General features: G+C 40.4%; 1 protein-coding gene across 8 annotated transcripts in view; it reads left to right on the top strand.

Moving 5' to 3' along the window:
• The window catches only part of MICU2 (mitochondrial calcium uptake 2), a 131334-nt gene that overhangs the window by 100713 nt on the left and 16656 nt on the right, over positions 1–13965 (top strand). For 7 of the 8 annotated variants that reach the window (XM_052671399.1, XM_052671405.1, XM_052671403.1 and 4 more), the window contains exons 5-7: positions 2087–2134; positions 6614–6696; positions 10025–10087. In XM_052671399.1, the coding sequence (XP_052527359.1) occupies positions 2087–2134; positions 6614–6696; positions 10025–10087 (194 nt within the window). The remainder of the gene's footprint in view (positions 1–2086; positions 2135–6613; positions 6697–10024; positions 10088–13965) is intronic. The other variant, XM_052671400.1, reaches the window with a different exon arrangement.

Raw genomic sequence — 13965 nt, 5'->3', positions numbered from 1 at the left:
AAGTTTTACAGCAATGCTAATAATTTATATCCTCGCAATGGCCATATTAAGTTTATTGGCAACACATGAGAATCATAGAATCATAGAATCACAGAATTGCTCAGGTTGGAAAAGACCTTAAAGATCATCAAGTCCAATCGCAACCTAACCATCCTACCCTAACTCTATCAACCCTCCACTAAAGCATGTCCTTGAGCACCACATCCAAATGGTTTTTAAACACATCCAGGGATGGTGACTCAACCACCTCCCTGGGGAGCCTATTCCAGTGCTTCACAACCCTTTCTGTAAATAAGTTTTCCCTGATGTCCAACCTGAACTTACCCTGGCACAACTTGAGGCCATTTCCCCTCGTCCTGTCACCTGTCACCAGTGAGAAGAGACCAGCCCCGCTCTCGCTGTAAGCACCTTTCAGATATTGGGAGAGAGCAATAAGGTCTCCCCTCAGCCTCCTTTTCCCCTGACTAAAAAACCCTACAACTTGTAAGCAAAACTAAACATTTGAGATGACATTTTCCCAGGCAACAAGCAAGACACGGGGAAATGTCCGCAAGTTGTATCAGAGGAGGTTTAGAGTAGATGTAAGGAAGAACTATTTCTCTCAGAGAGTGGCCAGGCACTGGAATGGCTGCCCGGGGAGGTGGTGGAGTCGCCGTCCCTGGCAGTGTTCAAGAGGGGTCTGGATGACGTGCTGCGTGATGTGGTTTAGTGCTTGTGGTGGCAGTGGTGATGAGGAGACGGTTGGACTGGATGATCTTACAGGTCGTTTCCAACCTTGTGATTCTATGATTCTATGACAATGATTCTGTGATTCTGTGCAAAGTATTTTTTATTTGCACAGTGCATTGTGAGTGCAGTACTGTGCTGAGTTACACATGGTGCGTGCTGGAAAGTGGAGTGAATGAATAGCCCTATTTTGATGGAGAGGAAAGCTGGAGCTCAGATGCAGAGTGGGTCGGCAGAGGGAGCAGCGTCAGGCCTGGCTTTGGAGATCTGTTCTCAGATTTTCAGACTGTTGCTTCCAGCAGCCCAATATTCCTAAACTCTGGAAGTTAAAACTTAAAGTAAGTCACTGTCTGAGACCAAATACAAATGTTGTCAGTTCAGAACAGTGATTTATCAGAAGTTAATCGTCTATTGGTGAAGCTTAAGTGGATTCTTTATCTATCAATTAACTCTATATAAATTATTATAAATAGTTTATCTTTACACAGATGGGCACGTTTGAACTTCATTATTTTAAGCAGCTTCAGCATTACACAATGTTTAGCTCAGGCGTTAAAAGTAGCTCAGTTATTTTGAAAAGTGATTTATAGAAAAGCCCTTTACATTTTTTCTCCCAACGTTATTGCAGTGCAGATGGTTCAGATTGTGCTGCTCAGCCACCCTCGTTGCGCGCTCTATCTTTAGCTTCTACGCTCTATTTTGACGCTATCGCATCTCTGTGTTTGTTCAGGCTTTTTGCTTAAGGCGGTATTTCAAAGGAAAACACTGGAATTTTCCTTCAAAAGGGGGGAAAATACTTTCACCTTGTAGAAAGGACGTGTTCCTATTTAAAATAAAAAAAAAAAAAAGAAGGCTCCCTTGGCAGGCAGCCCAGCCGCACTATCAGTGCAATCTCTTAGCTTGGCAGCTCTGCACGCTGCCATGTTCCCCATGGGAAGCTGCTCCCCTCCTGGCCCAGCTGCCAGGGGATGGAGCACTTTGATCCATCCAGGCAGCGCTGAGTGCTTCTCCTCCCGGGTACTAAATGTGACAAAGCACTCCAAATTTATTTGCCTTTTCTATAAACACTGAATGTTTGCAGTGTGAACGCAGAGATTTATGCAGACCTGTTGTTAATACCAAATAAACCTGACTCTCCTGATGAGATGGGGACATTGATGAGTCTCCGGATAGGGAATTTTACCTTTGGAGCACTAAAAAAAGAAGTAAAAACTTTATTAAATAATTATGAGGCTTACTTCAGTGACCTATTTTAAATGATGTTGAACTGCAGTTTTCACATTTATGAGATCTGATCTTTCAAATCTCGTTATAGGGATATATATTTTATGTGAGTCATTTTTTAACTGTTTCATTTCAGGGCTGATATCTTATGCAGAGTACCTGTTTTTGCTGACGATCCTTACAAGTAAGTGTTACATATTTAAAATACGTATGCATCGCTACTCAGCTTTTGACATCTTTCTGGAAACTTTTTCTGGTACTTTTTAACTAAATTTCTGTGCTGTAGTTTAAGAAACTTGAATATAGAGTGATAAGGCAGTGACATAAATGGCTATAACTTTGGTTGATCGCTGCTTGGCTCCATAATGTCATTGCTGTTCCATAGCAGCATGTCAGAAATCTGGGCAAGCTGCACGCCACAGGGTCAGGAAAGTCCTCCAAGAGTCATTGCAAAATGGGAAGAGTTGTGCATAGGAGCACATAAGGAGGGGAAGAACACAGTGAGGGGAAGTAAATAATTTCTCACCTGCACAGTGGTTTCAATCATTTTGCACAGTGAGATGTGAGCTTTGAAGTTCATGCGTCAGTGTAAAGAACTATAGCAGTGTCTGTAAGGTTGTTGCTTTTTATGTATATGCTCAGATATGTAATGGATGATGTGCAGAAGCACCATGTCAGCACATGTTTTTTGTCTGACTTCTTTCTCTTCTCTTTGTTTCTCTTCCTGTTGACTATTTCCCCATGTATTTTACATGTATTTCCTACTCCTCCTCCACCTCCTTCCCCTTTCACTCTCAGACACTTTTTAAAGAACATGTTGTTTGGTAACCTCGATAGCCAGAGTCTCCATCCACTTGAGCTAAGAGATGTCACTCTCATGTTTTGTCGTGGAAGTGGAGAGGAGAGTTTGGGCAACTTCAGTAGGGCTCAGAGCTGAACCCATGGCCTGTGCTTGCAGACAGTGTCACCCTGCTGCATAACACAGCATGAAATATAATGCTTTATCTGCGAACAGCAAGCATTTTTTGCTTGTGGGTGGAACTGATCTTGGATTTTCTAAGTTTTCTCACTCATAATTACTCTCTGCTGTTCCTGCCACCTCCCCATGCTATTCTCATGAAGTGCAAGTGAAGCTGGAAAATACCAAGGTTTGAAATAAAATGCATACGACAAATGTTGTGCAGAAAGACCATGGTGGTAAAATAGCACACGTCCATGTATCCAAGTCTGTCTGACTTACACAGATCTGACAACTTAAGCAAGAGACAAAAACAATCTTAAGCATACTGAATCTTGTGGTATCAAGGGATGAAGAGAGGAGAGAAGGAATTAGCCACTCTTAACCCAACAGGCTCATTACCTCCTTGGCCACAGGATTCATTGCCTGAGACTGAACAACATGGCAAATGTTCCTTGCTCTAGAAATGCACTGTCTCAAGGTCCAGCACCAACCACTGGCAATATACACAGTCTCTAAAGAGCAGAGAAGTTACGTGAAGTTTTAACAGACACTGACTGCTGGTGTACAGCACTTGGGCCATTCAGCCCTTTTACAGCATATATCATTTCTCAGCAGGAAAAGATTCCTGCCTGCAACACAGCAAGAAGGGGGATTAGATTGGACATGAAGAAAAACTTCTCTGAAAGAATGGTCAGGCACAGGAATGGGCTGCCCCGGGAGGCTGTGGAGTTACCAGCTCTGGAGGTGTTCAAGAAATGTTCAGATGAGGGGGGTGATTTAATGGGAAATATTGGTAAGTGGGCAACCGAACTGGATGATCTTGGAGGTCTTTTCCAACCTTGGTGATTCTATGATTCTGTGATCTGCTAGGGAACCTCATCCAGTACATGATATTACATAGTGTATATACGCTAACAAAGTCCATTTGCAATACAAATATGCTGTTTCACCTTACTGGATGAAACAATTTGAAAATTGAAGCAGTACCAGCGCGAATTGTTTCACTACTCTAAGCCATCAAATGTTATTTTTCACATAATTTATATAGCAGTGAACTGAACTGTAAGAACAGAGGCACATTTTGATGCAGGGTGTCCAGTTACGCAGAGGCCTGTAGAATCACAGAATCGTTAAGGTTGGAAAAAAACAGTAAGATCATCTGGTCCAACCGTCAGCCCATCCCCACCGTGCCCACTGTTGCTGACAACACCCACTAGCCATGGCCTTCAGTGCCACGTCTCCATGGTTCTTGAACATCTCCAGGGACAGTGACTGCCCCACCTCCCCACCTCCCTGAGCAGCCTTTGCCACTGCCTCACCACTGTTTCAGAGAAGAAATTTTTCCTAATATCCAACCTATCATACAGGGCTGTTTGAAAGTGAATGTCAGCAACTTGGTGCCTCATTGCCTAACAAGTATGCCATGTCAGTCAGACCTCAGCAAAATGACCTTCCTCTCTCATAGTGAGAATTAAAGCAAGATTTCTTAGACAAATTAATGCTTAAATGACTTCTTCTGAATTACCAGTGCAATGGGGAAACCAGAAAAGTGACTCCTAGCTTCAGAATGCTGCTGGTCAGCCCGTGCTGTCCATCGTATAAAAGCAGCATCTGTAGCACTAAGCCTCCAAATGTAAATCTGTGGGAGACAAAGGCTTTATTTTGCCCACTGTGATCCCCTTTCTCTTTTCTGTGTTCCGTGTATCATCATCGTCTTTTTTCTTTCAGTGCTGTATTGGATTTCATTTTCAGCAATTGGTTAATGGAGCTTTCTGTAAAGCCCTGCTTGCTGAACAGGCCCAGGAACTGAAATTGTCACCATGACTAAAAGCATTGCTCCAATTAGCCAGTCACCAAAGTTGACAGTTTGGTCAACGCAGGAATGATTTCAGGGGAAGCACCTTTGTGTAGCCTGCACTCACAGCTAAGATGAAGCTCTTGGGTTCAGATTTTGGAATTTTGCCTGATTCTAATTAAATACAAATACATCTGAAGTAGTCTTTGAACTATGCTTATTTTACGAACACATACCTTTGAGGTTGCATCATATCAGATAAGTATGTCATTTGAACAGTATAAGCAGCTTTAGGTCCTATATTTTCAGTAACAGCTTTCTTATCTGAAAACTGCAACACAGATGGTATGAATTACTATTAAATACATCAATTACTTTTATTCCCTGAATACGTTACAGGATAGGCTCTTCTTGCTTTAGTAGTAGTAACACAAATCTAGAGTGTGGCATTTCCACGGAAAAGAAGCCCGTTTTGATTATTATGGCCCAGTTGCCAGGGAAAGGCTCTGCTATGTAGATTGCAGTGGTATTTATAAACTATCCTTACATCACAAGGTTGCTTCACAGAGGACGTTAATTGGCAGCTGAAGATAAAGTTATTTCTAAAATGTAAAAATAGTTCTTTGTTTAACCATCTTGCTATCACTTAAAAAAGAAGAGGCTATTTCTGTAACTTCTTGCCTTTTCAGGAAGCCTCTCTAAACAGAAGCAAGATTAAAGCTTTACAGGGTGGAACTGGAAGAATGTGCTTCCAAAATAAAAGAAAATCTCTGGAGGCATTAGTAATTGTAGAGAAACTGCTTCACTGCCCTCATGAGTCCAACATTGCTCTTGGAAACATGAATGTATGCTAGAGAAGATAACTCCGTGGCTTTCACATTAATGCCTGACATGACTGTGCTGTGGAATTAATTCACCTGCTCCAGAAATGACTGGGCTAAGTGCTGGCTACTGCAGCGAGCCAGTGAGTAAATATACTTCAGCAGCACGCTCCTCCTGTGTGGGCTTGCTAATGAGCGAGGTCACCTCGTGTAAGCAAAGTCAGAGCAGGAAACTGTGGGAAGGAGCTCAAAACACCCAGTGTTTTTACAGCGCCTGCAAAACTCAGAACTCATTAAATGTTCGTGTTGAAAAGAAACATCCACTGGGTGAAGGAAATGCACAGCAATGTTGTATAAAATTCCCAAAAAATCAGCGTAATGGGAGGTGTACAAACATGCTTTAGCAAAGAAAAGAAGGCCAGAAGGAGCAGTTTATTACGTCTCAGTAACACTGGAGTTGGTTGTTTAGGGAGGTTGGAGAAGAGAATGGAACAACACCATGGGAATAGGAACTGGGAGAACGTGGACAAGACCAGTCTGTCTTCTGGACTAGCGAAGACTGAAAATAGCAGCATGCAGCAACATGTGCAAGAAGTGCTGGAGAAAGACTCTATCTCTTTCTTTCTCATTAATTACCCAGTTTGGGGGCTAGTTAATGGTCTCTCACAGCACTTTCCAGTATTCTCAGCTAAAAGTAGCTCCAAACAGGGGGTAAAGCTAGATTTCAGAAGTGAGCAAGGATTACAGAGAAATCTGTAGATGCTGTCTATGAAAGACCACAACAGTAGGACAACATTTTCACAGTCATTGGGAGCAGGTATTTATTTAGCAGGCTGTATTTAGACACTGCCAGCATTTGCTGCTTTGCTACTGCTTTAATAACAGCAAAAAGGTGTTTGTCTTATTTAAGAGTTTGTTTATATTGGATGGGGTACACATTGCTTACTGGAAATAGGATGCATGTGCACAGCGATGTCAAACAGAATCTATATTTCCTTTAGATTAAATATTCCTGTACAAGTGTAACTGCATGTGCATGGGTGTGTGTGTGCATACGTCATAAAGTTTTTTCACACTTTGTTGCAGAACCCCAGACTGGGTTTCAGATTGCTTTTAAAATGTTAGATACGGATGGCAATGAGCAAGTTGAAAAGAAAGAATTTTTTAAGGTATGTATCTTCTCATGCTTATTGATTTTAAAGCTAATAAGCAGCGGCATAGCTTCTGTTTGTTAAATGAAGATTCATTAAAATCTTCAAGCCCATTTTTCCATCCAATCTGAGATCACGTTTGCTAGAATATGTTGTATGAAAGGAGTACATAGCAAAGCATTGCTTTGTATTGCTTAAAACAATCTCCAACAGAAAGAAAAATGGTGTGGCTTTAATGTTTTCAAATGCTTGTATAAGAACAGCTGAGTTAGGCTGCACAGAGAGTCCATTAGACAAACAGTAAGATACTGCCCAACACATTCACATGAGACTTGACAAGGGGGATTTCCAGATGTGCATCTCTTGATTAGGAACTTGATACTGGTGCACATAATAACCCAGGCACAGTCACCTGAGACCTCCCATCAAGGATAAGGCCACCAAAGGTCTCCAAATCACCAATGAGGAATTTCCCTAATAGCTCTGGTGCGTGATTTCTAAGTAAAATTAATAACTTCATTGGGAGTGGAAGTACAATAACTTCACTGGCACATGCAAGAGCTGTGCGATTCAGATTTAATTGACATCTTTACACAGTTGTTCAGGACTGAGCAAACAAGCACTCTGCATTGTCAGCTGTTGTCAAGGTTGGTATTGACCACCAATACTGTACAGTCTGATAGCATCCACATGCACCAAACTCTCTCCAACAAATTTACAATAGGCAAAATCCCTTCTTGTTTTTTTCTTGAAAATGGACGTATCTTTTCAGCCAGCTGATCTTTAGAAAATGTTGCTTCTTTGTATGCCTTTAGGAGAGAGGCATGCATTATGCATAATAGGCATCACTCTCTTTGAATTAGCCATTAGTATCATACGGCAGTGAACAGATATAAATATTAAATGCAGATAAATGTTACATAGGGAAATTGAGTACTGGAATACTAGAGTCCATTGCTCGAAGGCAGAATTCACATCCTTCTGTGAGTAGCAGCTACATTGTGCCGGAAAAAATGTGCAAGCTACTGGAAATTATCATCATTCTTTCCAAAATAATAATTTCAAAAGTAATATGGATTTACATGTCATGTAAGAAAACAATAAAACCTGCCAGAACACTTGCAAGAAAATACTGTGAGTCAGTGTTGCTTAGTATTCTTCACAAATTTTCTAAGAGTCCTTTAAAAATGCAACACAACAGAAAAAAAGAACAGCACATTTTCTGTCATTCGGAAAGCATTTCCTATTGTATCTCTTGTTTCAGCTAGATTTTTTCAGTTAAGTAAAAATGCGGTTTTTCAGAAGGAAAATGGGGAAGCAGTTGTTTTTGTACCCAGAGGTCAATACTGCTATTTTGCCATCAGGAAATTCGTAGTGTTTTTGCTGTATCGTTTTGTAGTGATTAAAAGAGAAAATCAGAAGTGTGGCCAGGAGGGACAGGGAGGTGATCGTCTCTCTCTATTCTGCCCTCATGAGGCCCCATCTGGAGTACTTTGTCCAGGTCTGGGGCCCCAGTACATGAAAGACGGGGAGATGTTGGAGCAGGTCTAGAAGCAGGCCACAGAGATGATCAGGGGGCTGGAGCACCTCTTCTATGAAGACAGGCTGAGGGAGCTGGGCTTTTCAGCTTGGAGAAAAGAAGGCTACGGGGTGACCTCATTGCAGCCTTTCAGTACCTAAAGGGAGCCTGCAAACAGGAGAGGAGTCAACTTTTTGAAAGGGTAGATAACAGCAGGACAAGAGGAAATGGTTTTAAGTTGATGGAGGGAAGATTTAGGTTGGATGTCATGGGGAAGTTCTTTACTAGGAGAGTGGTGAGGTGCTGGAACAGGCTGCCCAGAGAGGTTGTGGATGCCCCGTCCCTGGAGGTGTTCAAGGCCAGGTTGGATGGGGCCCTGGGCAGCCTGGTCTGGTATTAAATGGGGAGGTTGTTGGCCCTGCCTGCGGCAGGGGGGTTGAAGATTCATGGTCCTTGAGGTCCCTTCCAACCCTGGCCATTCTGTGATTCTGTGATTCTGTGAAAAAGAACTTAGAGAAACTTGGAGGAATTCATATGTTGAACTGTCTTGTCTTTAGATTGTCAAGTCGAGCTGTTCAAACAATACTAGTAGAAATTAACTATCCCAAGGAACTCAAAAACTATGATTAAAAAAAAAAAACAACAGGTGAATTAGTTAAAAGTTTAAGGTCATGAGAAGATCTGTGGCAAAACAAATAGCATGCAGGTTTTTCCTACTCACTGCTTGCAAACCTATGTTCCTTCTCTGAACTACACAGCAAAAAAGAAAAGAAAAAAAAGGAGGGGGGAAATATAAAGCCCTAAGGAGAGATTTGAAAAACTTACAAAATAATGGCCATGCAGATTTGGTCATGGGTGAGGAATTGCTCAGAAATGCTTGGTAAACAAGCAGCAGCCTGAACTTTAGAACTGTCTTTCCTAAAAACCCCATATCCAGAATGCTCAGTGTAACTCCACGTTTATGCCTTAGATTTGATAAGTCCTTTCTTCTTTCATTTTTGCTGTCGCTTCAAGGATTCATTCTAATGTCTGTGAAAGGTAGGTGCACATTGTGCTTTGTTAGATCTCTCATTCTTTGGCACTGTTGACTTCCCAGGCTGAAATACAATCATAAAGAAAGCTTGCAGCCAAGGAACACTTGAGGTGATTTTAATAATCAGCAAATTAATGCATTTTTAATATTACCTTAAACTTCTACTTCAGACAGTTTTTAAGTGTGAGTCATTTCAGTACTTCTAAAGATCACATTAGCTAATTCATTCAGTATTCATTTCATTTGTGGGATGGAGGGGAAGCTCAGAACGCATTGTGCTTCATGCCAGTTCTGAAAATATGGTTGCTTATTTAATTGAATTACTCTTGTTTTTGTTAATTGTACTGTATACCTCATTTGAACAGACATGTCTTTCGTGTCTAGAAGATCTTGTCTGTAGCAGTAAAGATGACTAGAAGGACAGCATGAGATTCACAGGATAATTTCTCTTCTCCAGATGGCCCTTGATGTTCTGTCTATGAGTTTCAAGATTTTATGGAGTGGATGCTAAACTTGTGGTGCAAGACCATCTCTTCTAAAAGTGTCCACTGGATTGCAAAAGACAGATTCGTATGCTCTGCTAGGCAATATTAACCACAATAGATCAGGCTTTCTCAGAAAGTGTATCTGAATAGCAAAATATCCTTAATATGCAAATACTTTGTCATAAAAAGAGAACCTGGCAAAAACCTAAATGAGTTTCCAGTTATTGTGAAATTAGTGCAAGTTTCTGAGAGACTCTTTTAATACCAATCTTGTAATTTTCCTGTTTTGTTATGTCTAAATGAATGCAGATGCAGAGAATCATTGGAAAAGAAGATGATTTGAAAACAGCTGGAGATGAAACCGTATTTCAGGTATGAAATAGAGATGCATTTTTCTTAACAAAGGCACTGTCGTATTTCCTGTTGACTTTGTTATATTTTTATGTGTATATAAGCATCAATGACTGTTATAATTAATATAAGTGCATTGGATGTCAATTTTGTAACTTGGGAAGAAAAATTATTTTCGTTTCTGCATGTCCTGATGAAGTTTATGCAATTAATTTATTCTACTTCTGTGTAATATAAATATATACATATTAATAACTGTGTAGCCATTATTTAGTTTCTGCAAGGTTCTGTTTTAAAGTAATTTCATTATACTTAACGAAAAATCCAGAAAACCCTCTGTATTGATACATGAGAAAAAATGGCTGCAAACATGAATTGATACCTTCAACTTAATGTAAGTGCTGCTGCTGCAGTAATATCAGCTTATTTTGAGTTGGTTTGTGTCAGGATGGAATTACTTTCTTCAGAGTGTTTGGTAGGGTGGTATGTTTTTGATCTAGGAGAAAAACAATGTTGATAATACAGCAATGCTAATTGCTGCTAAGCAGTGCTATACAGAGCTAAGGCCTTTCACAGTGAAGGGCCCAGGAAGCTGGGTGGAAACAGAATTAGGACAGCTGACTTAAACTGGCCAAGTGTAATTCCATGACATGTGGCATCACGCAGGAATTTTGAAGGGGATGAGAGTTATCTGGCTCTCTTCTGCCACTTAGGGAAAGCTGGGCATCAGCTGGGGAGTGGTGAGCAATTGCTTGTATAAAGACTTGTTCTTTATATTCATATATATATATATATATATATAGTCATAACTATTTTCCTTTCCCTTTTCTCTATCTTATTAAATAGTTTTACCTCAACCCCTAAGTGCTACTTTGTTGTTGTTTTTCTTATTCTCTCTCCCTTCACTCTGAGAAGGAGGGGAGTGAGCGTTTGGTGCTGAGCCATCTGCGGGACAGACCACAACAGTTTGAAATATATTTGCTGTGGTTCAGGTGACAAAGGCACGCATTGCCTTTGTTAGTTCCATTTCCAAAAACAAATAGCTTAATTGCAGACCAGAAAAGGAAGCAATCTTAGAATGCTGTCTTCAGGCTGGGTTAGAAGGGACTGGGACCATTAGGAAATGGCAAATGCACACCATCAGGGAAAGAAGAAGGTAAATTCCTGCTCCGTTCTGGCTGTTTTTCCCTAAATCTTGCCAGTGTAACCTACCTTATTTTCTGAGATGAGTGTTTGGCAGCTGTCATCTCTTCTTCAGTCTCTGTTCAGCACAGTGACATTGTGTTGCCTGAATGAGATTGAATGAGACTGAAAACAGAGGAGGAACATCTCAGTGTACTGAGAACACCTCGGCAGAAGCCGATGAACTGAGGCAGAGAGGAGAGTGCAGATGAGCTATCTCCATCTGGAGTGTTTCCTGCATCCTCAACATTATCTCTGTTGCATTGCTTATTCTCTCCACAGACTTGCTTTCAGTCTTAAACTGAAAATGGATAGTTGGGAATGGGACATCAACTGCTGATGTTACAAGCTAAGCAAATGCTAATGTTGTTTCAATAAGAAATTAATACAGGGATCTGCTTTATAAACCCCACTGTGCATCAGCAGTTTCTACAAAGAGTAAGGTTAGTTTGTGTTATTTGCTTTTTCACCAATCTCAGACAAAACAGAAGTGACAGTATGGGTAACACCTTTAGTATTGACTAGGCATAAACATAAATTGCCTTTTGTTGCATGCAGGTATTTGGTCCCTCACTGTGCGTACAGAGTTCAACTGAAAATTATTTGGCTGAACAACAACCAACTCTTCAGTCACCAGATTAAAATAGCTACAAGTAATGGGGTTGTCTGCTCCTTCAAACCGATTTCCACTGAGACTTAATTTCTGTAAGAGTGAAAGAAAAATAATCTTCATTCTATCAGATTTCCAGAGAAACTTTGATACAGTTGGACAGATTTGTCTAAAAACACATAAGTGTAGTAGGAGCTAATTAGTTACCTGAGCCAGGATGTCTCCATTTTGTTGTGCCTCTTCATAATGCTCCATTGCAAAATATCTGAAATTACTGTAACAAAAAAAAAAAATTAAAAGCAGTTTCTTAACAAATTATAAATGGATTATAGTGTACTCAAAAGATGAAATAAATGCATTTATAGAGTACAAATATCTTGAAATTCTTCTGTTTTCCATATTTTTACTCGGGAAAATCCAATTTGTCATTTTTATTTTTACTTCCTGTCTCTGTCTCTCTAAGCACAAGTTGATTATAAGCAGTGCATCTAACAGTGCAATGTGGTATCAATTTTCGTATGTTTACTCCCTATTTCTCACAGCTATGGCACTTACAGTATTATTTTCAATCAAAGCAGGTAAAGCATAAAAATATTTACGTTTACACTGTTCTTCAAAAGCTGGGAAGTTGCAACAGAAGTTTGCTGTTTGGGACAGTTCTTTGCTCCCCTTCCTTTGTAATTTGCATGCACGTTCACTGCTCTTTCAGAGTAATCCCAGTTTGATTTGTGATACCAGATGAAAAAAGTGTCACTGCCTTATGACAGTAAGATTTAAATGGCAGTCTGCAACTTCATTTCACCTCCAGACATGTCGAGGTTTGTTCCCTGCCCAGCAGGCAGGCAGAAGCCCAGGTCAGTCGTATAATGGTGAGATATACCCCTCAATACTCATTGAGAGACTGTGCTAGGAAAAGAAATAGCCTTTTTTTGCTTTGCACCATCTTTGGTCCATGCATCTCTGTTTCTGGGATTGGGAGTCTGAATATGCCACTAACATTCAGAATGTTACCAGTTATGAGTGGCCTTTGACAGGGATTGCAGTGAGCTTGGTTGTCCAAGTAAACACATTTCGATTGAGAGATTTTTCTTTTTCCAATATACTGTTGTTATCAATGCGGGAAGGACATCAGAAAAAGTTGCCTCGCCTTAACCAGCCCAGTCATTTAGGAGGCTCTTTGCTGATTTTTTCCCATGCGATTTACTTACAGCACAGGCACACATACAGATAGATGCAGGCAGGCTTACAGAACCGTCAACCTGTTTGGTGTATTTTGAAAAAGGTGTTGTCCAGTTAAATGCAGTAGTTGCTTCTTGGTATTGGTTGCCTGAGTTCCTTTAAAAGGTTGCTGTAACAGTGTTATCTGCATCAGCGTTGCTGTAGTGAAACCAAAGCGAATGTTTGCTGATATCTGCCCTACAGCTAGAGCAGGGACTTTGTTCCTGGGTCCTTCTGTTTAGATTAATGAGTTGTCAGGCAGTTTCAATACTTCCAATTTAATATGCTTTGTGCAATGGATCAACTTAGAAAATAAGTTTAGCTATTGCTTGGTGTTCGGGAAGGAATGACAATGCAGAATCTTCTATAATTGTTTTTAAAATTGAATTAATGTGGGGAAATATTACCTGCATTGTTAAGTTCCAAATGGTTAAACATATGCTCCTGAATTCCATAATGAATGCATTTTCACACAAAGAATCTAACTTCTGTGTGCTTTTTTTAAACATTTAACTAGTACTTGGGGACATAGCTATTAATCTCTCTTAAATGGTCTACTTTTATGGTAGCACATGGGTATTTTCCTATTGTTGTGTAGCAATTGTTTTAGCCTGTTTACTTCTCTCTTTTTCTTCTCTTTATTTTCTCCTAAGAGTGGTGAATGACATCAGTTGTCCTCACGTTTGTCACCACGTATGACCTTCAAACATTGCAGCACTGCAGTGCATCTCAGCCCCAGAGACTGGGCAGGCCATCTCATAACTTGTCCATCTGCTTATTAGAATTCCTAAGTAATTTAAAATTTTCTGTCCATAACTTCAAAGTCTGCAAAGCCCTGGGCTCATGATAACTGAGAACTGCCTAAATTGAATGGGTGAAGGTGGTGGTT

The sequence above is a fragment of the Tympanuchus pallidicinctus genome, unplaced genomic scaffold (assembly GCF_026119805.1).
Source record: "Tympanuchus pallidicinctus isolate F22 unplaced genomic scaffold, pur_lepc_1.0 scaffold11, whole genome shotgun sequence".
NCBI classification, from domain to species: Eukaryota; Metazoa; Chordata; class Aves; order Galliformes; family Phasianidae; genus Tympanuchus; species Tympanuchus pallidicinctus.
This window is presented reverse-complemented; position numbering and strand designations above follow the sequence as displayed.